The following is a 27,644-nucleotide window of genomic DNA, read 5'->3' on the forward strand; positions in this document are numbered from 1 at the left end:
GTAATTACATATAGTATTTTTCGGAAACATATGGAAAACAAAAAGTTGAAACTGAATTCACTCTCCAATCGTATAAATCTTTCCTCAGAAAACAATTTAAAACCTAACGCACTGTAACATATTAGTTATTTGTGGAATATTACATATTTCGATCAAAAACAATGTATCTTTAATTTTAAAAATTACGAAGGTAATATCTGAATAATCAGCTGATTTCGTGTGACGTTTCAAATTCTCGAATTTTTTGTTTGTTTCATTGAATGAGAATTTTTGGTGTAATCAAAACGTTCATCAACGTGGTGTTTTTCAGATCCATGCACTTGACGAAATTATATCTACCATTGGAGAAATTGCGATGCAGTACGCTTCTCCACTTGCGTGACAATTACTAGTGAGAGAGTTGCATAACCTAGTCACTCAAATAAAGTATTTGAAATAATTCCGGATGATAGTTATACATAAACCATACACTATTTCTTCGAAACTGAGATAATTAGAAAATTGTTGTTTGTCACATAACTCTACAAGAAAATATCAGTTTAACTTTCCTGAATCGATAGTGCTGAAACTTCCTGCAGTATACTGTATTTTGCTCACATCATATGACAAAACTGATGAACAAACAATATTTGAATTTATTTTTTTCTTGTTTCAGTTTATCTTCACCTGGAAACTCAGAGCCACATCTATACTCCCAGTGATTGCGAAACGTCGTTAATACCAAACAAACTGTGAATAATTTATAAGTGCCTCGTTTCGTTTGTCGATTGTGATCTTCATTGTAATGAAAAGTGATATTATGTATAATTTAAACGTAGACCTGGCAAAATCGGCGGCCAACGCCGTCAATACCCTCCTGGTGGAAAGCACCAACACAACTCCACGCACTCCGGAAATCCTAAACTCCCTCATAGCCATGACAAATCCGTTAGATGGCTATAACTTCGGAGACGCTGCCAAAAAAAACTCTAACCTGAACATGAGCAGCGACTCGAATAGTTCTTGCAGCAGCCAAGTAGAGTCACCAACTACCAACCCGCCCAGCGTACAACACACGTGTTCTCAACTGATAAAAGCTGGACTCAAACTGACGATCGAGCAAAAACGAAAACAACTTAGCGACGGGGAAGACCTCCTGGATCTGGACATGGTGGCCAAGGTCAGGAAAATTGAATGCAGCGAATCGGAGGACGACAGGATCAAGACGGAACCTGGGGTAAGCCACAGTTCTTCACATGTGAGGTTTAGAAATAAATAAAAATAACCAAGTTTAATGTGCTTTCACTACGAATGGTTTATTAAATCGCGACCGTGTTTCATTATACAATAACGTCCTCAAGCAGGACTACTGCATATCTGAAATCTACTGGAGAAATCCAGTAGATTTCAGATATGCAACTATCGCATATTTAATAACAGTGTATTTTGTTTAAAAAATAGTTCTGAAGTAATCATGAAGTAAAATATACGTGAATAAAATCTTCCAGCATAAAAAATGAGGGATAGGGGTCTCACTGAGATGTAAATTTTTTTATGATGCACTGGTTGGAACCTTTGGTGTATTAATGAATATTACTGGAGTTTTTTCCCAACACCAAATCGTTAACGATTTGGAGTTGGGAAAAAACTCCAGTAATCATGTAAATTTTTGATAATACGAGTCGTAGTTGAGTTGGGATCAGTCACGATACTTCGATACTTTGATATTTCCCATAATAAATATTGCACTGTTAATTTTTCTTGGTTTCTATGATCACAAACACACAATTGAGTAGCTGAATGTTTTGAAACAACTACACAAACAAGATAATTAGAAAGTAGGGATGTATTCGAACTCAAGCCAAAGTTCAGCTTGACTCGCAGTTCAATTCGAAATCGGGCCGAGCCGCAGAATTTTTCTCGGAGCCGCATTCATTCGAGTCCGAGTTAGCAAACCCGACATTACATATCGATCCCGAAGGTAGTAAACTGGTGATCAAAGCAGTATCTTAAAATAAAATTCACTTTTAAAATTATCTCCATTCTTACAAAGTTCTCAATTCCAAATGCTCGAAAGAAAACCGCACACTAAAGTTACTGTAGTAAAATAACGCCAAAATTCAGAAACTAATATACACATTCATCAGCTATGAAGTAATTAACACTCATTTCTACAACATTTTAATTTTTCAAAACGTTTCTTGTATCGCTTTCGAAAGCGTACATTTTGGTGCTAGGCAATTTTCAACCTCGATATCATGTTACCTTTTATATCTACCTTATATAGGTATCTACCATGAGAATGTCAAGCCCACTTCTCGTCCCCTTTGAGATAGTAAAAAGTGTCGGTACCAAATTCGAATGTTTAACAAAGGATCTAAAATTGTAATTGTGATTGTGATAGCGGGTACAACATTTAATTCGAATAAAGAGGGGAGATGAGGCGGATATCGATACAAACATAAAAATACTACAAATATTTTAGCTATTGCCTACAAGAGCCAATGATATTCGGGTATTATTGTTTTTTCAGAAGATGTTCTTATATGTTACGCTTACTTTCTTGCTATGATTTTTTTGACATATCAATTGAAAAACAAACCTAACTGTAAATTCATAATACTTCACTCAAATAAGTGTTTAGATCTGAACAATTTTTGCGGAAAACCGAAGTACTCTTGATTTGTTGAATTTTATGTTGGAGTATGATTGTTAGATCCACTCAGCATATGGTTTTGAAGAAGAAGAATAAAAAATTTGTGTATTTTTGTATGCATTGATCAATGGCATATAAATAGATATCCAATCATTCACATTTCACTTCTTTCATTACTGTGCATCAACAATTGAAGGAAATAGGGTCCTTTGAGTTCAGTAAACACCATTGGGGTACGAAGAGAACATAAGAAAATGTTACGGAAGAACAAATTCTTGAACAATTAGCAGCAGATCCTTCCACGAGCACTCGGGCCAAGGTATGGTTTATAAGTGTCACAATCAATAGTAAATCGGGTAGCACGTGAACAACTATTGTACCCATTTCGCCTCCAGCAGGTCATGGCCCTAGATGCTGGTTATTATGGCCCTCGTAGATTATTTGGTGAATGGTTTATGAGGATGTACGAAGAAGCAAACGACTTTTTTTTTATTCACGGATGAGACAAGTTTAACAAGAAAAGGGTATTTCAATAGAAGGAACAGCCTCTTATGGGTTGAACAAAATCCGCATGGAATGTTGAAAATAGGCTACCATCAGAAGTTTTCAGTCAATATTTGGGTAGAAATTATCGAAAATCATATCGATGGACCATATCTTCTCTCTCTCCGTTTGAATGGACAGAACTACTGAGTTTTTCTTGAACATATTTTACCTGTGCTACTTGAAGAAGTTCCTCTATTGGTTCGTCAAAGGATGTGGTTCCAATATGACGGAGCACCGGCCCATTTTCAACGAATCTTTCCATCAATTTCTTGATAAAACATTCCATGATCGGCGGATAGGTGGACGTGGTCCCATACACTGGCCTACACGTTCTCCGGATTTAACGTCCCTGAAATGTTTTGTGGGAATACCTTAAATCCCTAGTGTATTCGACATCTGTAGAATCTGTTGAAGATTTAACAGCAAGAATTTTTGCAGCACGTCAATTTATGTTGGAAGGGGCAAGCATTATGGCTAATTTAAACTTACTGGAAAAGCCACCCCCTCACCCCTAGCATCATCCCTTTTTTTTAAATTACTTCTCATATTTTTTATGTAAAATTTGGATACTCCTCTTTGAGCTGATATCAAAAATGTATAATACTTGTAGGTTAAAGTGGTTAGTTTATGAGATAAACAATTTTTCTTTTAATAGCACAAATTTTACTTATTTTTTACTTTCACCTTATTTGCCTGTAATAAAATGGGTTGTACAACAGTTCAAACTCTTTAATCTTTTTAACTGTGCTATTTATTATGAAGTTACAATAAGTGTTCAAAATGAGTACTATTCACTTCCATACAATGGTATAATCTATTTTGAAATGCCTCTCTGACATTGCTTAATACGGCTGGATTTAATTGTCGACATTCATTTTCTATCCTCTCTCGTAAATCATCCAGAGATTCTGGTTGGGTAGCATAAACTTTTGTTTTTAAATACCCCCATAAAAAGAAGTCTAGGGGTGTTAAATCCGGTGACCTTGGTGGCCACTCCATCATCTGCCCTTTTCTACCTATCCAACGAGCGGGGAATGTTTCGTTTAAAAATTGTCGGACAGGCATAGCATAGTGTGGTGTAGCTCCGTCTTGTTGAAATACCAGTAAATCTTCGGAAAGGTTATCATCATTTTCTATTATTGTTGTAATACGTGGGTCAACCCCTTCCCTGAGTAACTCAAGATATGATTCACCATTTAAATTTCCGTTGATGAAGAAAGGTCCGACAATGTGGTCACCTAGGATACCACACCAAACGTTTAACTTTTGGGGATGTTGTGTATGGAATTCACGCATAATATGTGGATCACTTTCAGCCCAATATCTACAATTATGCCTATTTACTAAGCCATTTAATGAAAATGAGCATTCATCAGAAAAGCAAATATTGTTTAACAATTGTGGATTGTTATTGATAAATTGCGTCATTGATTCGCAAAACTCTAGACGACGATCAAAATCACCTTCATTCAACTCGTGCACCAACTTAACTTTGTATAGGTGGTACTCGAATTTATGTAGAACTCGGAAAACTGTAGAAGATGAAACACCGATCGCTCTACTTATTGTTGACAACGATTGGGGTTGTTGAGCCTCTAAGCTGACTTGCCCTAAAATTGCCACTTGGATTGCTTCGTTATTTACGAGTCCCTCTCGCTTATGCACTTTATTGCAAACAGACCCTGTTGTGGTAAATTTCTCCATCAGTTGAATCACATACTTATGAGTTGCATGTCTTCCGTCATGTAATTCGTTAAATATTCTAGCAGCAGCTCTTGCACAATTATTATTTTGGTAGTATAAACCTATAATTTCAATTTTTTCTTGCAAAGAGTAAACCATTTCAGCGAAACAAAATAAATAATGTACCCATTTTAGTACAGGTAAATAAGGTGAAAGTAAAAAATAAGTAAAATTTGTGCTATTAAAAGAAAAATTGTTTATCTCATAAACTAACCACTTTAACCTACAAGTATTATACATTTTTGAAATCAGCTCAAAGAGGAGTATCCAAATTTTACATAAAAAATATGAGAAGTAATTAAAAAAAAAAGGATGATGCTAGGGGTGAGGGGGTGGCTTTTCCTGTAAGTTTAAATAAGCCATAATGCTTGCCCCTTCCAACATAAATTGACGTGTTTTTGGATTTTTCCTAAATACCAGTATTACAAAAGTTATTAAAGGTAGATACTTTTATCTGAAAAGCACTGTATATATATATAGTTGTATATTTATATATGTGTCTCTATACCTATATAGGTTTATTGTCATTCCATTTTTTCACTACTTCGTTCCATATTTTTGAGTTTTTCTGTACATTTTTTCATTTTCTGTGAAAAGTACAATGTCGTCTGCAAAAACTCCTTTTGAGATACCAACCTTTTGTAGATTTCTGTATCCAACATGTAGCTTTTTGTTTTGGTCGAATACTTCTTCATTATTTCATTACTGAAAATTTAAGGTGATAAAACTTGTGCTTCCGATCGTACAATGGATTCACTTTAAATCGTAAAGACAGATCGTGAAACGTTTCGTCCGCAGAGGTGATAAGTTTCCAAGAGTACGGTTGTACAACTATGGAATTGGTCGATACTTAACGTACCTATTCAAGTAACAATATATTGTGAGATTTTCACCTGAACAGTTTACAAAACCTTAACACGTGTTTATATAACAAATTAAATCATATGAGCAATCATTTTACCAGGGTTGAAAAATGCAAACATGAAAAAATGTACCAACTCACTAAATCGACCCGTAAAAAAATAATTACCAATTTCCACGTCAGAAAACAGATTCAACAGAGGGAAGGATGCAGTTCTATTTGGTCATTCAGTAAACTTTCAGGATTCCAATTCCAAAAGATTGAGTTTCGAACCTTTTCCTTCCAAATGTAATACATCATAGTCGTTGTTGAAGAAATGGGTTGCAGAAATGTGAAATTGGTTTTCACATTCAAGAAACTACTCCTATATTCTTTTATTCTTTGGGAAAAGATTCTACCGTTTGGCCAGTATAAAATTTTTTGCAAGCATCATGGTGTTTCGGTTTTGTAAGCTATTCAGTGAATATGTCAAAATGAAGTGCTACTTGAATTTAGTATATTGTTTGTTGACCATGGATGGCACCAACCGTTTTGAAAAAGATAATGAATGCTCCTGTAAATAATCGCGTTATTTTCGGATGATATCACAAATCAATATATTTAACGAACTACAGACCACAGAATTCATGAACTTTCAAAATAACCTACGAATGGACGATGATTCTTTAAAAAGTTCATTGAAATCACACGTTAAAAGTTAAGAATTCGTTATTCCTTAGCTCGCACAAGTTTCGACTTCTGAGGGTTGTCGTTCGTAGGGGTGCGACAGCTGGTTAACGAAAAACAGATTTTAAACAGTTTATTTTTAAATAGAGATAATACGACCAGTGATTACGAAACCAACCAGTCATCAGACATACATTTAGTGGGGAAGGAAGATTAACTATTATATTTTTACCACTGAAAATGTATATGAAGACCTCGAATTCAGTGCAGCTTATCGTATATTAAACTGAGTTGTTCGACATATTTTAAGCATGATATACTTTCGTACGACTCAACCGCGCCGTACAACTGGTGGAACTGCAACACGCAGGTCGTAGTTATCGTTCAGACGATTGGACCAATTTAATCGTTTGTGGACCGTTTTAGTCTACTATTACCTCGTATATGAGAATCGGAATCGAATACTAATTGGTGAACAATTCATGTGAAGAATTGTCTATTTACTATTATGTAGGTTGAATAAGCAAATCAAGCCTGATGCCACTGCCATTCATTAAAACATTCGAATAAAAACGAAAAAGTAATAAAAACCTTTCACAATCCGTTCATTGGCCACCATCCAGCAGTCTCATATGTTCGAAATTTGATATGTTTTGGTGCATTTGCCAAAAAGCAGCTGATTCCTTTAGTTTGTATAGATGTTATCGCTTGGCCAACGTTTTGATTTTATATCGACTTCGTAATAATAAAAATACATTAGTTTAAAATGTAAAAATAATTCAAACATATTTCATTTTTATATTGCTTGACAGTTGTGAATGGAACAACTGGCGGAGAAATAAGTTGGCTATGCTTACGAAAATAACAAACGAGTTTCAATAAAAATGAGCTAATAATACTTAGATAATGTAAGATAAAACAATCATAATGGAAAAATACCTGGTTCAAATTCTATTGTTTCAAAACATTTATCTGTAGAATTTTCCGATGCTAATGAACAAGTATAGGAGCATAGTGTTCAAATAAGGAAAATTCACAAATATCATTATCAATAACGGGTCTGCTAATGTTAGGGTTACATATGGAATTATAATAAGAGTACATATATGTGAGAATGTGTGTCTTGAAAAAACTCATGTATACACTTTTAAGATTGGGATAACACGAAGCATAACAAGACGGTTGTGTTTTGTTAAATGTGTTTGCCTCGTGTAAAGTTAAGAGGCAGGTACACCAAATTCACTCGGTGCATATATAGAATGCAAATCTGCATATTTCATTAACGGATGGGGATGTGTTTGCCCGTATAAAGTTAAGAGGTACACGAAATTCACTCAGTCCTCAAATAAAACGCAAGTCTGTATAGTTCATTGACGGATGAGGCATTTTTATTGCAGCAGAATTAGACAAAAACTAGGCACATGTACTTGTCATTTCAGTAAAAGATTTTCTTATCTTTTGGGAAAGAAAGTTTTTGGCTTTCTACTACTCCATCTTGATATTAGAAAGCCAAAAACTTTCTTTCCCAAAAGATAAGAAAATCTTTTACTGAAATGACAAGTACATGTGCCTAGTTTTTGTCTAATTCTGCTGCAATAAAAATGCCTCATCCGTCAATGAACTATACAGACTTGCGTTTTATTTGAGGACTGAGTGAATTTCGTGTACCTCTTAACTTTATACGGGGCAAACACATCCCCACTCCAAAAAATATAGCTCTTTCAAATTTTCTTATCATTTCTCCTTCCTGTTGATATTTGAAATTCAATACTGTTTATTACAGAATATACAGAATATAAAAATATTCCTTATGATAAAAACGTTTAGGAAATGAATACAATCAAAATGTATAATCGATTAAAGATGTATGTTTGTGAAGTACTTGAAAGAACAAGTTTTTTCACCGGATGTTACACTGAAGAATCACGGTTAAGAATTGCACTCATCCCAAATAATCTAATGTGAAAAACGCCCAATATGATCCAAAAATTGTGAATGCCACCCTATCATCCAGATTTATTTGATCCATTTCTATACATTTTTGTAAGTTTGATTGATATAAAAAAATACCACTAAATTTGGGTATATTTCTTATAGTTTCATTGAGAGATGTATTCATTGTTCTCATGCTTATTTATATCCTTCGAAACATATATATATATATATATATATATATATATATATATATATATATATATATATATCATTTGAATTCACTCGACTAGTTTATTAGACAAGTTAATAAATTTCTCAAATTCTCAAAAGGAATGTACTTATAATATATATAATTCGAATTTGAAAACACCAAATCAAAGCCATAAATTGTTTGGGTTAGTTATTCAATACAGTACGGTCGTAAATAGCCCAGCCCCTCTTAACTTTTGAAGGGAACAAAACAAGGTCGGACAAAATTTACATGAAAGGTTATCATTTTCAGTACTTTTTGATAGGAAAGACAGTCATGTTGCGCCAAGAGTGCGCTACAATTTTTTTTTCAAATTAAAAGGTAGTTTTTGTGATACCTCCCACTGAGCAATGCTGCTTCAATGTTGCAATGTTGATATTGACCGTGCCACAACGTTGCAGGGGCGTACCAGCAACGCCGTAACGGTCGGCAAAGCAGCGTCAATTTTGGACAAAAGTTAAGACATTCATATTACAGAAATATGTTCCCGTACCTTTCAAATGAAACTTTCATTTTCAATAAATTGATGGATGTAGCCGTTACTACGTGGTAGGAAATCATAATGAAAAGAGAAATGAAAATTTCTATGTTTTTTACCACTTTTAACTTATACAATATTGTATAACTTTGAAAACGTCCGTATAGGACGAAACTGCAGTAACGTCAGTTACAAATAAAAGTGGTAAAAACATAGAAATTTTCATTTCTCTTTTTCAATATTGCTTAAGCAGAAATCAGAAATATTTTTGATATTTTCACTGACAATATTATGAAAAAAAGTAGGTATTAGATTGGAAAGGTACATTGTTAATTCATCTTGGTAAGTTACTGTGTAAGTCCACTTAAAAAAAATTTATCAGACTTGATGAGTACCAACTGGTATATAGGTACTTGATGTATATTAATGTAAAAAAAAAAATTAAAATTAGGCAGTAACTTGTGGTGAACTAGATAGTTACTTTTCTTATCAGTGTGACAGCAGCCACCTAGCCATGGATTTGTCAAAGCGACGCGCGAGACCGACAATCAGCGGCTCCCAAAATGGAGATTGAACTCGTGGCAAGCCATGAAAACAATTACGACAATAACTCTGTCATCTTAAAAATTGTCGAGAATACAAAACATCATTAGAATATGTCGGAATAAAATCAACCCCTACATCGAATATATGAATTGAAAAAAAATCCGTAATTCATCGAATTCTTTCGTGGATGAGGATTTTCTCCTTTAATGCATTCACTATAGCTTACAGGACAAGACCCATATGTTGAAATATTTTGTCTTGCAGAAAATCAACACCCACCCCGAATTATATAATTTCAGAAGTAAATTCCATAATTCCTTCAAATATCTCGTGGTTGGGGATTTTTTCTTTAAATGTATTCATTTCAGCGTATAGCAAGAGATCCATATGTTGAAATATTTTGTCAGGCAGAAAATCAACCCCCACACCGAATAATATAATTTTCAAAGAAACATTCATAATTCCTTCAAATCTTTCGTGAATGAGCAGAAAATTATTGTACTCAACTCCAAAATTTTTTGCACTACATTTAGCTTAAGCTTGAAGATAGCTTAACGTTTAAGCTATCCTTAAATGCACAGAAAATGCATGTTTTTGAATCGAACTACGTCATACTTTCAGGTGCATTTAGGCTCCTATTGACCGCTATCGCCGACTTTCTATGCGTTGTTTTTTTCAATTTGCGGGTTCTGTTTGAAGTGTCAATAATTGTAGTTACATTTTAGGTTCCTTCATTACGATATTGAACATTTTATACCTCTCGTTTCAATTAAATATTTGGGTGATCAAACGCGAGAAAAGCCATAAATAATTTTTCGAAAATATTATTCTACTAAAGAGGAGAAAGGAATATATTGGGAATTTTTTATAATTTTAGACTCATTTGACCCCCCATTGACGACTTTCGATGTGCTGTCAAAAAATATAGTGAGTTCTGCTAACTTTACCGTTAAACTGGCAGAACCAAATCGAAATCCTTCACTTTTGGGAAAATTATGACTTGCAATGATTTTAGGCTCGTTTTAGGCTTTTCATTGCGCTATTGAACAATTTGCAGCTATTCGTTTAAATTGAATATTCGGGAGACACGCACGGTTGATAGGCCAATTATGAATATTACTGGAGTTTTATCCCAACACCAAACCGTTATTGTAATACCTCGACACGTGTTTCGATCACCAAGTGATCATCTTCATGAGGAAGATTTAACTAAATATACATATAATGTTGCCCTTATTTATACCATAGATACCTCTGCTAGGTACCTGCATCTTAATTGTCTCAAATGAATGTTACAACATTGCTTCACTACTAGTCTTAAAGTCTTACAAGTCTTAAAATGATTTTACAATGTGGTCTCATGTAATAGTCAGATATTGGTTCACCACCGTTATTCATAATATTGTTATGTTTACTTATTTCTACATACTCTCGTAGGCATCTAGATGCCTGTTGTTAACTTGTCTAACTAATCTTAATAAACTAAAGTATATGGAATGGTTTTGTTGGAAAATATGATGGGCGACTGCTGATTTTTCTGGTCTTCTATATTTTAGGTGTGAAAAATCAGCAGTCGCCCATCATATTCTGCAACAAAACCATTCCATGAACTTTTAGTTCATTAAAATTTGTTAGACAAGTTAACAACAGGCATCTAGATGCCTATGAGAGTGTAGAAATAAGTGAACATAATAATATTATGAATAGTAGTATACTATACAGGGTGTTCCTTAAACACATGCTAATATTCAAGAAGGTGATTCTCAGACCCATTTTAAGGAAAAAACGTCCTATGGACGTATGTCCTAAACGCCTTAACTTTTGAGATACAGGGTGGCAAAGTTTTCAAAAATAATCAGTTTTTTAATAATAACTGAGATAATTTTGTAGACATCTTTGGCATATTTGGTACATATGTTCCATGCCTCAAGGCGCATTTTCTGATGTACAATTTTCTTAATTTTCTCTGCCAGTGGCGTACGTACGAGTTTTGAAATGTATATTTTTGGCGAAAAAAATACTACGCCACCGCTTTATCTTGAATTAAAAATTATTTTTAAAATCTCCATTCCTTTTGAGCACATTTGATTTGCTGGGTTTTCTTTGTCCGACGCATGGTTTTCGCTCAAAAAATTAAAAATCGCTTTACTTAAGGATGAATTCCTTAAAAATCTGATGCGGTATCGTGCATCGACTGAAAGCAAACTAAGAGATCAGATTTGTTGCAAAATAATTGAGGATCTAAAAGGTATTTGTTTGTTGTCAGATGCACTGTTCTCAATTAAAATTACGTCATAACGCAGCATCGCCTAATAATTTTTGAAAACATAAATTTAGTTATCCTGGAATAAATGACGTGTAGCAGAATTTATTTACTGCACCTCTTGGAAATATGGAGTTTGTCGATATGTGATTTCTTTTAAAGATTAAAAGCAGAAAAAACAGCGTACCCACCATAGCAATAAAAAACGAATTCTCTGTATGTACAAACGTCAGTAGCTAATATTGATGTTGGTTTAAAGTAAGGTGTTGGTGTTAAAAACTGTCACAGCGCGTTTTGATTGATTTTGAAGTGTTATTGAAGTTATTTTGGTAGTCCGCTGTTTTTCTGAATATCAGTAAATATGGTAAATTATACGAATGCGGAAATGGCGCAAATGCATTACGTATATGGCCTTGCCGATGGTAATGCAACAGAAGCCAGGCGCATTTATCAGGAAAGATATCCTAATCGTGCCTTACCAGATAGCCGAACCTTTTCAAATATTCATCGTCGACTTGGGGAAACTGGTAGTTTCAAGAAAGGGACTCCGGAAGGTAGACCTCGTGTAATAAGAACTCCTGAAATTGAGGAAGCGGTGCTGCAAGAAATTGAGGAACATCCTGAGACGAGTACGAGGAAGATCGCTAGAACTCTGGATATTTGTCATTAAATTGTTTGGCGTATTTTGGTTGATTTTTTGTTATACCCATACCATATTTCAAGAGTGCAGGCATTACTCCACAGAGATTTTCCACAGCGTGTGAACTTCAGTCAGTAGTATCTACAAAGTACTGCACTAAATCCGCAGTTTGAGACACAAATTTTGTTCACAGACGAAGCAAATTTTTCTCGGAATGCCATTCAAAATTTCCATAACAATCATGTGTGGGCTGAAGAAAATCCCCATGCAATAACCGAAACCCATTTCCAACACCAATTTGGGTTAATGTATGGGCAGGAATTATAGGTGATCATCTAATAGGCCCATTTTTTCTACCAGGACGCCTTGATGGTCGTTCTTATTTACACTTTCTCGAAGAAGACTTACCTGGGTTATTGGAAGATGTGCCACTTGCGTTAAGGAATCGAATATGGTACATGCACGATGGCGCCCCTGCTCATTTCAGTGTAATTGTCCGAAACCATTTAAATACAGTTTATCCTAATCGTTGGATAGGTCGCGGAGGACCTCAGCAATGGCCAGCAAGATTCCCCGATCTCAACAGTTTAGATTTTTTTTATGGGGTCACCTTAAAACTCTTGTGTATAAAACTCCTGTTAATACTTTAGAAGATTTAAGAGAGCGAATAGTTGCCTCGTGTGAAACTATACGAAATACGCCGGGAATATTTGAACGGGTGCGTAATTCCATGCGTAGAAGGGCGGAAGCATGCATACTAAGTGCAGGTGGCCACTTCCAACAATTTTTATAATCAGTTTTGGTATTATTACTAATTAACAAATTTGTGCTATTCGTTTAGACTTACTGTCACGAAATAAAATAAAACTCGTTTTTGTGAAAAATTTATTTTTTTGCAGATTATGTTTTCAAATATTATTAGGGAATTGGTAATGCGTTATGAAGCAATTTTCAGATTCTCATTCGTTTTAGAATTGATCTAATTTCTTAATTTGCTTTCTGTCGATTTTTATTTTTTTGAGTGAAAATCATGCGTCGGACAAAGAAATACCAGAAGATCAAATTTTCTCAAAAATAAATGAGGATTTTAAAAATGATTTTATTTTGAAAAGAAAGCATTGGCGTAGTACTTTTTCCCCAAAAATATTCAATGCGAAACCCGTAGGGATGCCACTGTTTGAAAAAATACAAATTTGTGTACATCAGAAAATGCGCCTTGGGGCATGGAACATATGTACCAAATATGCCAAAGATGTCTACAAAATTATCTCAGTTATTATTAAAAAACTGATTATTTTTGAAAACTTTGCCACCCTGTATCTCAAAAGTTAAGGCGTTTTGTCACCTCACAAACCACAAGAGGAGACTAAATCATCTGTCGGTAACAAATAAGACAGATGGGTATCCGCGGCTAAGCTAAACAGTGGAGACGGGAGTGGGTTAAACAACTTAGCAAATTTCAAATAGATCTTAATGGGCGCCAGGTAAATTTAATCCTCCAGATACCCTAAGTAACTCACAATATCAATAACTTACCAATTAATATTGGAAATAAAAGATAAAGATCCCCAATATGATTTATTCAGTAATCCTAACTTACATGGATTAACCAACAACGCTTCTAAGACAACAATGCAATATTCACACTACTACGCGATGTTCAAATGTCCATACAAGAGCGCGGTGTATCTAACCACGAATTCAATCAGCCATAAATTACGGTAGTAACGACGCTCAAAAAAAAACTACAATACGTCGAGTAAAACTACCACGAAAATTGAGTAGGTGAAATCGTAAATACTAGTATCGGATGGTAAGACAAACTCGTTTGCGTCGCGTGAGCTCAGGCGTAGGCGCATCGGTGTCAATCAGCAATCGTGAAAGGAAGAATGTACCTCAATTTCCGTTTCACAAATATCTATATCAATCAGGCATCAATAAACAACTCTTAATCAATAAACGATAAACAACACTATATCAACAGGTATCAATAAACATAAAGGCAAACAATTATTCAAATATCTCAGTATAGCACAAATTTTCAAATAAATCAATTATAACTTGCGTGCTCCTTTTGGGCCACCCGGTATATGGTGTTAGGCTACCCCGTAGTTCGACGGAAGTGGATCACCCTGTAGTACTGCTGAGATGGATCACCCTGTAGTACGGCGGAGATGGATCACCCTGTAGCACCACCAAGATAGATCACCCTGTAGGGCACGACAAGCTGGACCAGTAATGGATCACCAAATAAGATCCAGGAAGAAAATAGGGGAAAAAAAAGGAAAACAGGAACCCTTAACGAAGACAAAAAAAGCAGGAAGAAAAACCCTATGGAAGAAAATTCTCAATCAGAATCAGATAAAAACAAGGTGAGATTCAACCCCCATTCAATAGGACTATTTGACTAATCAATACCCCTGGTATATTTTCATTTAAGCAAAGTAGCAAGATAACAAGAGTATATTTTTGGGTGCCCTGTATAACCATATGACCCGTAAAAATCAAGAAAATTGAATGAGTGTTGAAACCTCTCTTCAATACTAATATTCAGTTGAGATATAACGATGGAACCAGAAATTACTAAAATCATTTAAAACACATTTAATGGTAAAATTCTTACCCTGGCCAAGGGGTTTTCTATACGATTCTTCGTGTGCGGTGTTCTGCACGGAAGTCCTGCTGGGACTTGATGAGTGACTGAGGGCCTTCTGTTTCTTATGAATCTAGAGACGAGAAACGAAGGTTGTAGAATTGAAGAAGTGATATCATAGCTAAGATCACATGAGAGATGCGACAGTGATTCAGACATACCTAATTTCGGAAATCCTTCCACCTGGCACGAGTTCGGTAACCACCACAAATCCTCAAAAGAGCTTAAGTTTCAGACTGCAAATATCCACACCAAAATGACCAATCAGTCTTCCACTATACAATCCTGACTTGTAGAAATAATCCCCGTGAAGGATGGCACAAATACAACCAAATATATCCTACAATCAGTCTGATGGTACCCTTTTGAACTCCGAACCAAGCTCACCGAAGGCTAACTTCCAAATACTAAGCGACTGCCACATCTGACAGCTAACCAGTTGTTGCCACAGTGCATCCAATCTACACTACAAGCACCAAGGGGGCGCTGTGCACAACATCATACATCTATCAATTCCTCCACAGCCACTTGAGACAATATCAACAAGTCCATAACCCATCAAAACTCCTTCTCAAAGCAATGCAACCCTAAAACAACCCTTGACAACTTGAGTAACCGATAAATCCTCCACCCGTGAACAACTGTAGAACTAGTTCGGTGTAAGTCGACGGAACGATACTACGAAAGTTCGGCAGATGTCAACCAACAGCTGTCTCTTAACCTTGTTTACGAATATTTACAAAATATATTGTTCCAACCTATTTTCAACTATTTACCAATCCTTATTCATGCGATGGAATAGAAACATACAAGGTAAGTCGCCACATCCTTCCCTTTCAGTACAAATATTAGAGCATTCGTATTATTCAGATTATTTACCGAAAATATCAAACAGTATTCAGAAACCCAGAGGTAACTAATATTGTTTTTCAGGCGATATGGCTCTAATATGTCAGTAAACCTTCTGGAAGTGATGAATAACAATCTATGCAAGAAATATTCTCGGAAAGGTATAGGGAATAAGGCAGACAACGGCTGAAAAAAATGATAGGTGAAGAAAACTGAGAAACAAACAATAACAACTATTTCAACCTAGCGAGGAATTTCGGATCTCCAACGTCGATTGGCAATAGGAGAATGCGTAAGTACTGGTCAAAGCAGTTAGTCAGGGAGCATACATTTATTCTTATACATTTCAGGTATGGTTTTCTATGGAACGGAAGATTCCCATTACTATGATGTTAAATGAATAAAATGAACTTGTAACTGAATTACATTGTTAATATCCTCTGAATAAAGATCTTAAAAGGTAAGGTAGTGTTTTTTGAAAGGTCACATAAGAGCAGTTTGATCTAGTGCTAAATTGAAACGTAACAACTTCTTTGAAAATGTAGGTTGGGCACACTGACAAACCAGATGTGTCCCTAGCTGTGACGAAAAGTTCGTCATCAATAAATGACAATTCTGTCGATTCCATATTAAATAAACGAACAATATCTACAATATTTACAAGTAAATTTAGACCGTTACAATTCCCCCCTTGCCTCAAGAAAATTTACTAGCGTAAATTTTCATCAGCGCTAGCTGACTTTAGGTCTTTCGCATTCCATATCCCCTTATAATTACCGTCTTCATCTCTTAATTCATATGTCCACGGGGATACCCTTTTTTTAATATAAAAAGGCCCGACAAATCTTGGCGCTAGCTTAGCACTAAAATATTTGTCCGCCTCTGATACCACAAAATTCTTCCTCCAAACGGGTTGATTTGGCCAAAATTCTTCACTCCTTCTTCGAAGGTTATAAGTTTTTTCATTCTTTCGAGCCGCCACATCTAACCTTTTCCTTATCTCCTCAAAGAGTTTTCTAAATCCTTCAGGCCTCGAATCTTCAGCAGGTTCACTATCAACCAATAGATTTTTCCTCCGAGAGATCTCCTCTCCGCACAAAACCATTGAGCGGCCGAAATTCACGAAATATGGAGTGTGGTTAGTCGTCTCATGTCGAGCCATTCTCAAGGCGCATGATAGCTTGGGTAAGTTGAAATCCCAGGTCCTGTGATTATCGGACACATACATAGCCAACATTGACTTCAATGTTCTGTTCACTCGTTCAGTCGGATTTGCCTGAGGATGATAATGGGCATTATACCTAATTTTCACCTTATATTCTTCCACGAGTTTTCTCATCTGTCGAGATCGGTATTGCGGCCCATTATCGCACAAAAGAATTCGGGGAACTCCATATACCAGAAAAACTTCCTCTTCGATCTTCCTTATGATGATTTCTGCTGTTGACGATCTTAGCGGAAAGACTAATGAAAACTTGCTAAAGTAATCTGTTACGACTAAGATAAATTTATTGCCTTTTGTAGATCTAGGTAAGGGTCCCATGATATCACTGGCGATCATTTCCCATGGCCGGGTCACTTTCGGTTGTGGAGTCATTAGTCCATTTGGTCCTCTGAGGTCGGGTTTATAGGCGGAACAAGTGGAACAATTTCGAACAAACTTCGACACGTCAGATTTCATCTTTGGCCAATAATGCCTTTCCCTGATACGATGGTAGGTTTTGAATATTCCTTGATGTCCTGAGGTCGGGTCTGCATGAGCTTCAATAAGAATTTTCTTCCGATCCGCTTTTGGTACAACTAACTTCCAAACGTCGGTTTGGTCTTCTAATTCCACGTAACACGGTTTGACGTACTTGTAGAGTGATCCCTGAGAGAATCTCCAATTGGGGTATTTTTCGGGTTGTAAACTCACTCGATCTTTCACGCGCAGGTACCACTTGTCCAAAATCTCTTCTTTCATCTGCTGGTTGATGGCATCAATGACTGGGACCGATCGAGAAAGGGTGTCAGGAACGATGTGATCCTTCCCTTTCCTGTGAACAATTTTGAAGTCATATTGCTGCATGCGGACTGCCCATCTTGCCAGTCGTCCTGATGGATCTTTCAAATTCTGTAACCAGACCAAGGAATAGTGATCGGTTATTACGGTGAACGGAATAGCTTCTAAATAAGGTCGCAGTTTTTCAATCGCCCACAGCACGGCCAAGCATTCCCTTTCTGTAGTAGAAAAATTGCGCTCTTGTTTCGTCAATGATCTACTCAAATAGCAAATTACTACGTCCTCATCCTCGCGAGTCTGAGTGAGAACAGCGCCAATTCCAAATGCCGAGGCGTCTGTTTGCAGAACAAATGGGAGGGAATAATCCGGACAGCTCAAGACTGGTGCTGATATAAGACGTTCCTTCATCTTCTGAAAAGCGATATCGCAAGTTTCGGTCCAATCAAACTTTCTACCCTTTTTCAGCAGCGATGTGAGTGGAGAAACGATGGATGCAAACTCAGGTATGAATCTCCTGTACCAGGAAAAAGTACCCACCAGTCTCCTGACATCTTTTACCGATTCTGGTCTAGGAAGCTGCAACATAGCCTTGACTTTATCGGGGTCGACATGCAACCCATTTCTATCTACAACGTATCCCAAATACTTCATTTCTGGCCTACAAAATTGACACTTTTCGAAGCTAACAGTGAGATTTGCTTCTCTCAATCTGCGGAAAACTTCATCAAGAATTGTCAGATGTTTCTCCAGAGTTTGGGTAACGATCACTACATCATCCAAATAGACGAAGACGTGTGGTTCTAGTTCAGGTCCTAGGACGGTATCGATCAACCTCTGCCACGTTGCTGGTGAATTATGTAATCCGAACGGCATCCTTTTAAATTGGAACAAACCACGCCCAGGAACGGTAAACGCTGTATACGGTCTCGACTTTTCCGCCACAGGAACTTGCCAATACGCAGACTTGATATCAAGAGAGGATAAATAATGTGCATTTTTCAATTTATCGAGCGTGTGGGAAACATATGGGAGAGGGTAGCTGTCTCGTTCCGTTACCGAATTTAGTTTTCTGTAATCAACGCAAAAGCGGTAGCTCCCATCTTTCTTCTTAACGAGAAGAACCGGTGACGACCAGCCACTATTCGACTTCTCGATAATATCGTTCTTCAACATCTCTGTTAGTTCTCGATCAATATGTTGTTGAATAATAGGCGACACTGGATAATAACGCTGCTTGATGGGTGGTGAGTTGGTCACGATGACATGTTCAGCTAGATTCGTACAGCCTAAATTATTCCCCATGAGCTCCTTGTTCTTCTCTACTACAGCGTTTAGCCGGGCCTCTTCCAATGGTGATAAAACTGTTTGTCCTCGAAGATGGTCCAATGCGTTCAGATAGCAAATTTCCTCAGAAAATTTCCACTCGTTGTGCCTCAGATTCGGAACCACTCCCATTGCTCTCCAGAAATTCGTTCCCAAAATTAAGTGATGAGGGACATCAGGAACCACTAAAACTCGAATTAATTTCAGCTTGCCTCTTAAACAAAATGGCACTTCACATTCTCCTATACTTTCACATACTTGACCATTGGCAACAGTGCAACTAATTCTCTTTGCTGAATTCAAATGTACCAAATCTTTTACGATTTGCCAACCTGGGTGTCCCAAGATAGTGGCTGAGGCACCTGAGTCTAATAACCCCAGTAAACTACGCCCCAAGACTTCAACTTTAAGGTAGGGTCTCTCATCGTTTTCGGCGTGATCCAGAATATAATCAAGGATTGGTTGAATAGCAGTCGCCGAGTGCAATTCGCGAGCGCCTTCCCCTCGACGATTCAAAGGCGTCGCTTGTCGTTTCCCGACACGGAGCAGTTTGGACAATTACGAACGGTATACCCTTTTCTCTTACATCTGTAGCATTCCAGTTGCTTCGGTAGAGCACATCCTATAGCACGATGTCCGGGTTGATCGCATCGGAAACATACTATCTCCTTCGACTGATTGTTCGACGGAATTCGTGCCGTTGCTATCTCTAAGGCATTCAATTCCTTGGTGACCTCTACGAAAGCCAAATCCTTCTCTATCACGTTGCCACGACGTGCTGATGGTTCTACGTAGCTATTGATTATGTCCCTTCTGGCTTCCATTCTTCGACATACCGAGCGAAGTTCTGAAATGGTTGTGGGTAAGGGTTCACGTAATCTGTCTTGGTAAAAGGGATGTAAATTCTTCATAACTATGTTCAGCTTAGCTTCCTCTGTCATTGGGCAACCTAGGCGGCTGAAGTAGCTTGACATCACTGCAAGATAAACTCCGATGGTTTCTGAGTGGTGTTGAGTCCTTTTCTGCAATTCTTCGAACAATGCGTCAGAATGATTGGCAGGGAGATATTCTTCTCGAAACTCTTCCACTAGTTCTTCCCAGGTAGATACTCGATTCCGACAATCTTTATAAAATTGATACGCCTTGTCAGCAAAAAGGTCCACACCTGAGTCCAACAAAACAGCGTTGGGGACATGTCGCGCTAGTCTCAACTCCTCTATTCCCTCGAAAAATGCTGTCACCGACATTCCTTTACCATCTCCAGAAAACTTCTTCAGATTCCATTTATAAGGCGGAATCATTTTACTGATTGAGCATGGGTCAAAGACTGGATCTTCCGTCAGAGACGATCGAGCAACTGCTCCTAAGTTAGCATGGAATGATTGCGCTCCCAATCTGCTTTCTAATTGATTTAGTGCAACCGGCACACGCTTCGTATCACTTCTCTTGCTGCTGTCAACTTTATGTGAAAATTCGTCCATCAACGACAGAGCCAAACCCAGGAGTTCGGATTTCCGGGTTTCTTTGTCCTTATCCTTATCTGGGTCCATATTGTCTATACGATTCAACACATGTGCTAGCTTGGTCTGAAGTTTCATTGCCCCGCTACTCGTTCCAGAATCGGTCATGTCATCAATCAGCCTTCTGATATCATCTAGTTTCCCTCTGATTGCAGCCTCATCTTCCTCGAAAGTGAATGGATATGAAGGATATCGAAGACTCTCGCCGTACCTTTCCATCTGCATTACTTGAACCAAACGAGGTCTCATTTCCTCACAAGTGCCAGTTGCTACGCCCCGATATGCTAATTCATAGGTCAGTTCGTCTTTATCAAGACGATTTATTACCAGTCTTCTTGCCATAACGCTATTCTACTAGAGTGGTATCAATTAAAAAAAAAAAAAAAAAAATATTTATATTTTTCCAAAGTTTCCAAAAGTCACCTACTAAAGCCAAAACGCAAAAAAAAAAAACCTTCTTTTAAGGGCCCCACGTTGGGCGCCAAAAATGTCACCTCACAAACCACAAGAGGAGACTAAATCATCTGTCGGTAACAAATAAGACAGATGGGTATCCGCGGCTAAGCTAAACAGTGGAGACGGGAGTGGGTTTAAACAACTTAGCAAATTTCAAATAGATCTTAATGGGCGCCAGGTAAATTTAATCCTCCAGATACCCTAAGTAACTCACAATATCAATAACTTACCAATTAATATTGGAAATAATAAAGATCCCCAATATGATTTATTCAGTAATCCTAACTTACATGGATTAACCAACAACGCTTCTAAGACAACAATGCAATATTCACACTACTACGCGATGTTCAAATGTCCATACAAGAGCGCGGTGTATCTAACCACGAATTCAATCAGCCATAAATTACGGTAGTAACGACGCTCAAAAAAAAACTACAATACGTCGAGTAAAACTACCACGAAAATTGAGTAGGTGAAATCGTAAATACTAGTATCGGATGGTAAGACAAACTCGTTTGCGTCGCGTGAGCTCAGGCGTAGGCGCATCGGTGTCAATCAGCAATCGTGAAAGGAAGAATGTACCTCAATTTCCGTTTCACAAATATCTATATCAATCAGGCATCAATAAACAACTCTTAATCAATAAACGATAAACAACACTATATCAACAGGTATCAATAAACATAAAGGCAAACAATTATTCAAATATCTCAGTATAGCACAAATTTTCAAATAAATCAATTATAACTTGCGTGCTCCTTTTGGGCCACCCGGTATATGGTGTTAGGCTACCCCGTAGTTCGACGGAAGTGGATCACCCTGTAGTACTGCTGAGATGGATCACCCTGTAGTACGGCGGAGATGGATCACCCTGTAGCACCACCAAGATAGATCACCCTGTAGGGCACGACAAGCTGGACCAGTAATGGATCACCAAATAAGATCCAGGAAGAAAATAGGGGAAAAAAAAGGAAAACAGGAACCCTTAACGAAGACAAAAAAAGCAGGAAGAAAAACCCTACGGAAGAAAATTCTCAATCAGAATCAGATAAAAACAAGGTGAGATTCAACCCCCATTCAATAGGACTATTTGACTAATCAATACCCCTGGTATATTTTCATTTAAGCAAAGTAGCAAGATAACAAGAGTATATTTTTGGGTGCCCTGTATAACCATATGACCCGTAAAAATCAAGAAAATTGAATGAGTGTTGAAACCTCTCTTCAATACTAATATTCAGTTGAGATATAACGATGGAACCAGAAATTACTAAAATCATTTAAAACACATTTAATGGTAAAATTCTTACCCTGGCCAAGGGGTTTTCTATACGATTCTTCGTGTGCGGTGTTCTGCACGGAAGTCCTGCTGGGACTTGATGAGTGACTGAGGGCCTTCTGTTTCTTATGAATCTAGAGACGAGAAACGAAGGTTGTAGAATTGAAGAAGTGATATCATAGCTAAGATCACATGAGAGATGCGACAGTGATTCAGACATACCTAATTTCGGAAATCCTTCCACCTGGCACGAGTTCGGTAACCACCACAAATCCTCAAAAGAGCTTAAGTTTCAGACTGCAAATATCCACACCAAAATGACCAATCAGTCTTCCACTATACAATCCTGACTTGTAGAAATAATCCCCGTGAAGGATGGCACAAATAGAACCAAATATATCCTACAATCAGTCTGATGGTACCCTTTTGAACTCCGAACCAAGCTCACCGAAGGCTAACTTCCAAATACTAAGCGACTGCCACATCTGACAGCTAACCAGTTGTTGCCACAGTGCATCCAATGTACACTACAAGCACCAAGGGGGCGCTGTGCACAACATCATACATCTATCAATTCCTCCACAGCCACTTGAGACAATATCAACAAGTCCATAACCCATCAAAACTCCTTCTCAAAGCAATGCAACCCTAAAACAACCCTTGACAACTTGAGTAACCGATAAATCCTCCACCCGTGAACAACTGTAGAACTAGTTCGGTGTAAGTCGACGGAACGATACTACGAAAGTTCGGCAGATGTCAACCAACAGCTGTCTCTTAACCTTGTTTACGAATATTTACAAAATATATTGTTCCAACCTATTTTCAACTATTTACCAATCCTTATTCATGCGATGGAATAGAAACATACAAGGTAAGTCGCCACATCCTTCCCTTTCAGTACAAATATTAGAGCATTCGTATTATTCAGATTATTTACCGAAAATATCAAACAGTATTCAGAAACCCAGAGGTAACTAATATTGTTTTTCAGGCGATATGGCTCTAATATGTCAGTAAACCTTCTGGAAGTGATGAATAACAATCTATGCAAGAAATATTCTCGGAAAGGTATAGGGAATAAGGCAGACAACGGCTGAAAAAAATGATAAGTGAAGAAAACTGAGAAACAAACAATAACAACTATTTCAACCTAGCGAGGAATTTCGGATCTCCAACGTCGATTGGCAATAGGAGAATGCGTAAGTACTGGTCAAAGCAGTTAGTCAGGGAGCATACATTTATTCTTATACATTTCAGGTATGGTTTTCTATGGAACGGAAGATTCCATTACTATGATGTTAAATGAATAAAATGAACTTGTAACTGAATTACATTGTTAATATCCTCTGAATAAAGATCTTAAAAGGTAAGGTAGTGTTTTTTGAAAGGTCACATAAGAGCAGTTTGATCTAGTGCTAAATTGAAACGTAACAACTTCTTTGAAAATGTAGGTTGGGCACACTGACAAACCAGATGTGTCCCTAGCTGTGACGAAAAGTTCGTCATCAATAAATGACAATTCTGTCGATTCCATAGTAAATAAACGAACAATATCTACAATATTTACAAGTAAATTTAGACCGTTACAGTTTAGGACATACGTCCATAGGAAGTTTTTTTCTTAAAATGGGTCTGAGAATTACCTCCTTAAATATTAGCATGTGTTTAAGGAACACCCTGTATAATTTGTTGAAATAATATTTTTATTATCAGATTTACCTGACTATTACATAAGGACACATTGAAAAATCAATTTGAGACAATTAAGACGCAGATACCTAGCAGCAGAGCAGAGGTATCTATGGTATAAATAAGGACAACATTGTATGTATGTTTAGTTTAATCTTCCTTTTGAAGATGATCAGTTGGTGATCGAAACACGTGTTGAGGTGTTAAAATACCGGTTTGGAGTTGGGATGAAACTTCAGTAATATTTATTACTACACCAAAGGTGCATCACATCACAAGGGAGATACATCTACTGAGAACTTCAGGCTTCTATTCCCTTCCACCATCGACTTACCAAGTTTGTCTGAAGTGTTCACCCAGATATTTCAGTCAAAAATGAAGCAGCCTAAAATTATGGCAAGTAGAGATTTCCATAAAGTAAGTATCCCGATTTGGTTTTGTCAGCGGAAAAGCTAGCAAAACCTACTTATTTAAAAAAAAAACTTATGTAATGTAGCGATGTAGGTGACAGGAGCCTAAAATAAGTCCAAAATTCTCAATATACGTGGACTGTTCAGAAAATAAGGTGATTGTCAAATTTCGCGGGCTACGTACATTCGATTAGCGATTGTTTCATTATTTGTTGGTATAGTCGTCTCGAACATATGATCATTCAACTGTTCAACGAGAGAGAGGCATGAAAGCTCAAACCTATTCAGTACCGTCACCGGTATATCCAATAAATACAATACAGAAATCGAAATCTGCAATATAAAAAGTTAATTGCGCTCTTTTCTGCCTCAAATCCATACCTCACTTTTTTACTGTACTGCAGCATTCATATATAAATTACATGTTGTGACAGTGATCTTTGCATGAACCCTAAAACTCAAAACTAACCCAAATATCATTCTTGACTAACAGGTCACAGGGAAACAAGGTGGGTGTGAGTTGAATGAAGTGAAGATAACACAGAACTGAAAATAATGAGAACAACATTCACTTTTCCCTGCCCCAAGTAACCAAATTATTTTTATTTCACCTTTTTTCAACACCATGAAAGCATTTCTAAATCCCCCTCAACAGAAATATTGTCGTACTGAATTTTTAACGAGCAACATTTTAAAAGTTGCAATTAAATTTCCTTGCCACTTGCCGCAATGTTTCCGAAACGTCAATTATAAATGTTTTAGATGAAAAAAATAAGTGACTCAGTGTAATGTTGATCAAGTTCAGAATATCGTAATGTTTCAACTTTATGATCCAACAAATCCATTTCATTTGCTTCTGATAACATTTCATTTGATGAGAATAATAATCTTGCAGAAATGTTTGGCAACGTTCGGTGCTCAGTGGCATCGTTCAATAGGTTTGAGACTTTTCCATCCAATACTTTTTAATTTTGGTAATCGGATCAGCCGTTCCTGAGTAATTAGCAGTTTTATATTCGTCATTCATTTTTTGGGGAAGAAAGTTTTTGGCCTTCTACTTCTCCATCTTGATACAAAAAAATGTGGGAATCTTCCAAAGAAAGGAAGGAAGAAATCAATTTAAAAAAATTAACTCTATACAAAGATGTGTAGATCATGCAAAGAAGTAACTTTCAGAAGGCCAAAAATTTTCTTTCCCAAAAATAAATCTCTCCTAAAAATATACCTCTTCAATTTTTAACAAGATTCCTATGGCTGGGATTTAATCAAATAAGCGAATGTTGTTATTTACGTACTGTCATCGATGACATGGGTGGATTCAGCCTATTCCGTGACAAAAAAGTCGTAATTATGAACGAATTGAGTGTTTTTTCTTATAATATTATCCGTATTTGCTATTGAAGAGCCGATAAGGCAAGTGTCTTATGGCCAAATATCGGATGTGTAGCAGTGAGGATGACAGTGTTCCATGTGAGTGAAATTTTACTTCTTTCATTAATTATATTGTGTAGGAATTCTGTGAATGATACCTGATTCGATCCCATTACGAATGTTTGGAATAAAAACGGAATAGATAAGTGTTTTTCGTATAATTCAGCGTTCATATAAAAGTATTTGTTTCGAAAGTATTTTTCTTTCATGTAATTCAATGTTTATATGAAAATACCTGTTTCGAAAGGACTTTTTCTTTCAGTTTGTGACTGAAGGTTACTTCTTTGCATGATCTTTGTATAGAGTTTAATTTTTTGAAATTGATTGCTTCCTTCCTTTCTTTGGAAGACTCCCACATTTTTTGTATCAAGATGGAGAAGTAGAAGGCCAAAAACTTTCTTTCCCAAAAAAATAATTTTTTCTATAAATATACCCTTTCAAGTTTATCATTCAGTTCCTGACAAGAATAAATTCTGTTTAAAAACTGTTCGCTTATATTTAGGAATGTTTCTGAAGCAATTAATTGTTATCTAGCTATTTTGGAACCTGCCTGTTGCAATGAAAAGATATCTCATCTTGTGAAAGGTAACATCAGTTGAAAACTTAGGTATGTCTATTACCCAAACTGATAGACAAGCAGACGAGGTCCCTTAGAAGAGCCCACTAGATGTCCTGATATGAGGCCGTTAAATATTTTGAGGGGACATGATATTAAAAGTGTACGAAAAATAATCGCACTTTCATAAAGTACGACGATTTTTAAAACTGCTGAGCCTAAAAACTGATGGCATTTATCCTCCAATAGGAACAACCTACTCTGAATTGCTACAAAAGCATAACTTTTTCAGTCTCGAAAAAAGGCGTGAATATTATAGTGTTGTACTAACCTATAAAATTATCAAAAGCATAGTTGACTGCCCAACATTACTGGAAAAGTTTAATATTTGCATTCCTAGAATCTGTTCAAGACACCCGAGTACTTTCTATATAAAAACATATCGCACAAATGTTCTGGAGAATTGTCCGATTCATACCATGTGTAAAGTGACAAACTCTGTTAGCGATAATTTAGATATATTCAGATGCAAATTGTCAGATATAAACGCCCACTTCCTGAAATAATTGTTTTGTCACCTATTATAAATATAAAATGTGTAGTCTTTAGTCACTTGTTTGTAGTGTGTGTAGACTTAACAGTCAGTTGTTTGTGATATATTTATTATACTCTGTTATTTCCTGATCTGTAATTGGGCTATGTCCTGTAGAGTAATGTATTACAAATAAATAAATAAATAAAGTAAGAAGTAAAATCATAAGTAGACTTCATTATTGTCGGAAAATGAATGGTAAACATTTTAAACATCTAATGGAATAAACTGGAGTGAGTCTTCAATTTGGAATTATGACATTTATCGTTTGTTATTATATTCTTTAAATCAATGAAAATCTGTTAATTACTTTA

The 27,644-nt window shown here is 36.6% G+C and overlaps 1 protein-coding gene and 1 long non-coding RNA gene across 3 annotated transcripts in view; one reads left to right on the plus strand and one right to left on the minus strand.

Annotated features, from left to right (window-relative positions):
* Atf3 (Activating transcription factor 3) overlaps nt 1-27,644 on the plus strand; it is a 148,922-nt gene that overhangs the window by 113,347 nt on the left and 7,931 nt on the right. For both annotated transcript variants that reach the window (XM_074170057.1, XM_023158295.2), the window contains exon 2: nt 656-1,216. In XM_074170057.1, the coding sequence (XP_074026158.1) occupies nt 785-1,216 (432 nt within the window). In that variant the 5' untranslated portion in view covers nt 656-784. The remainder of the gene's footprint in view (nt 1-655; nt 1,217-27,644) is intronic.
* On the minus strand, nt 21,623-24,238 carry LOC141480176 (uncharacterized). Its single transcript, XR_012464212.1, has 2 exons — nt 22,872-24,238; nt 21,623-22,783 (listed from the first exon to the last, which is right to left on the minus strand). It is a non-coding gene; the product is annotated as an uncharacterized lncRNA (long non-coding RNA).

This window comes from Leptinotarsa decemlineata, unplaced genomic scaffold (assembly GCF_025532065.1).
Source record: "Leptinotarsa decemlineata unplaced genomic scaffold, Ldec_3_MD MMD2_P_RNA_scaffold_6, whole genome shotgun sequence".
In the NCBI taxonomy this organism is placed as follows: Eukaryota; Metazoa; Arthropoda; class Insecta; order Coleoptera; family Chrysomelidae; genus Leptinotarsa; species Leptinotarsa decemlineata.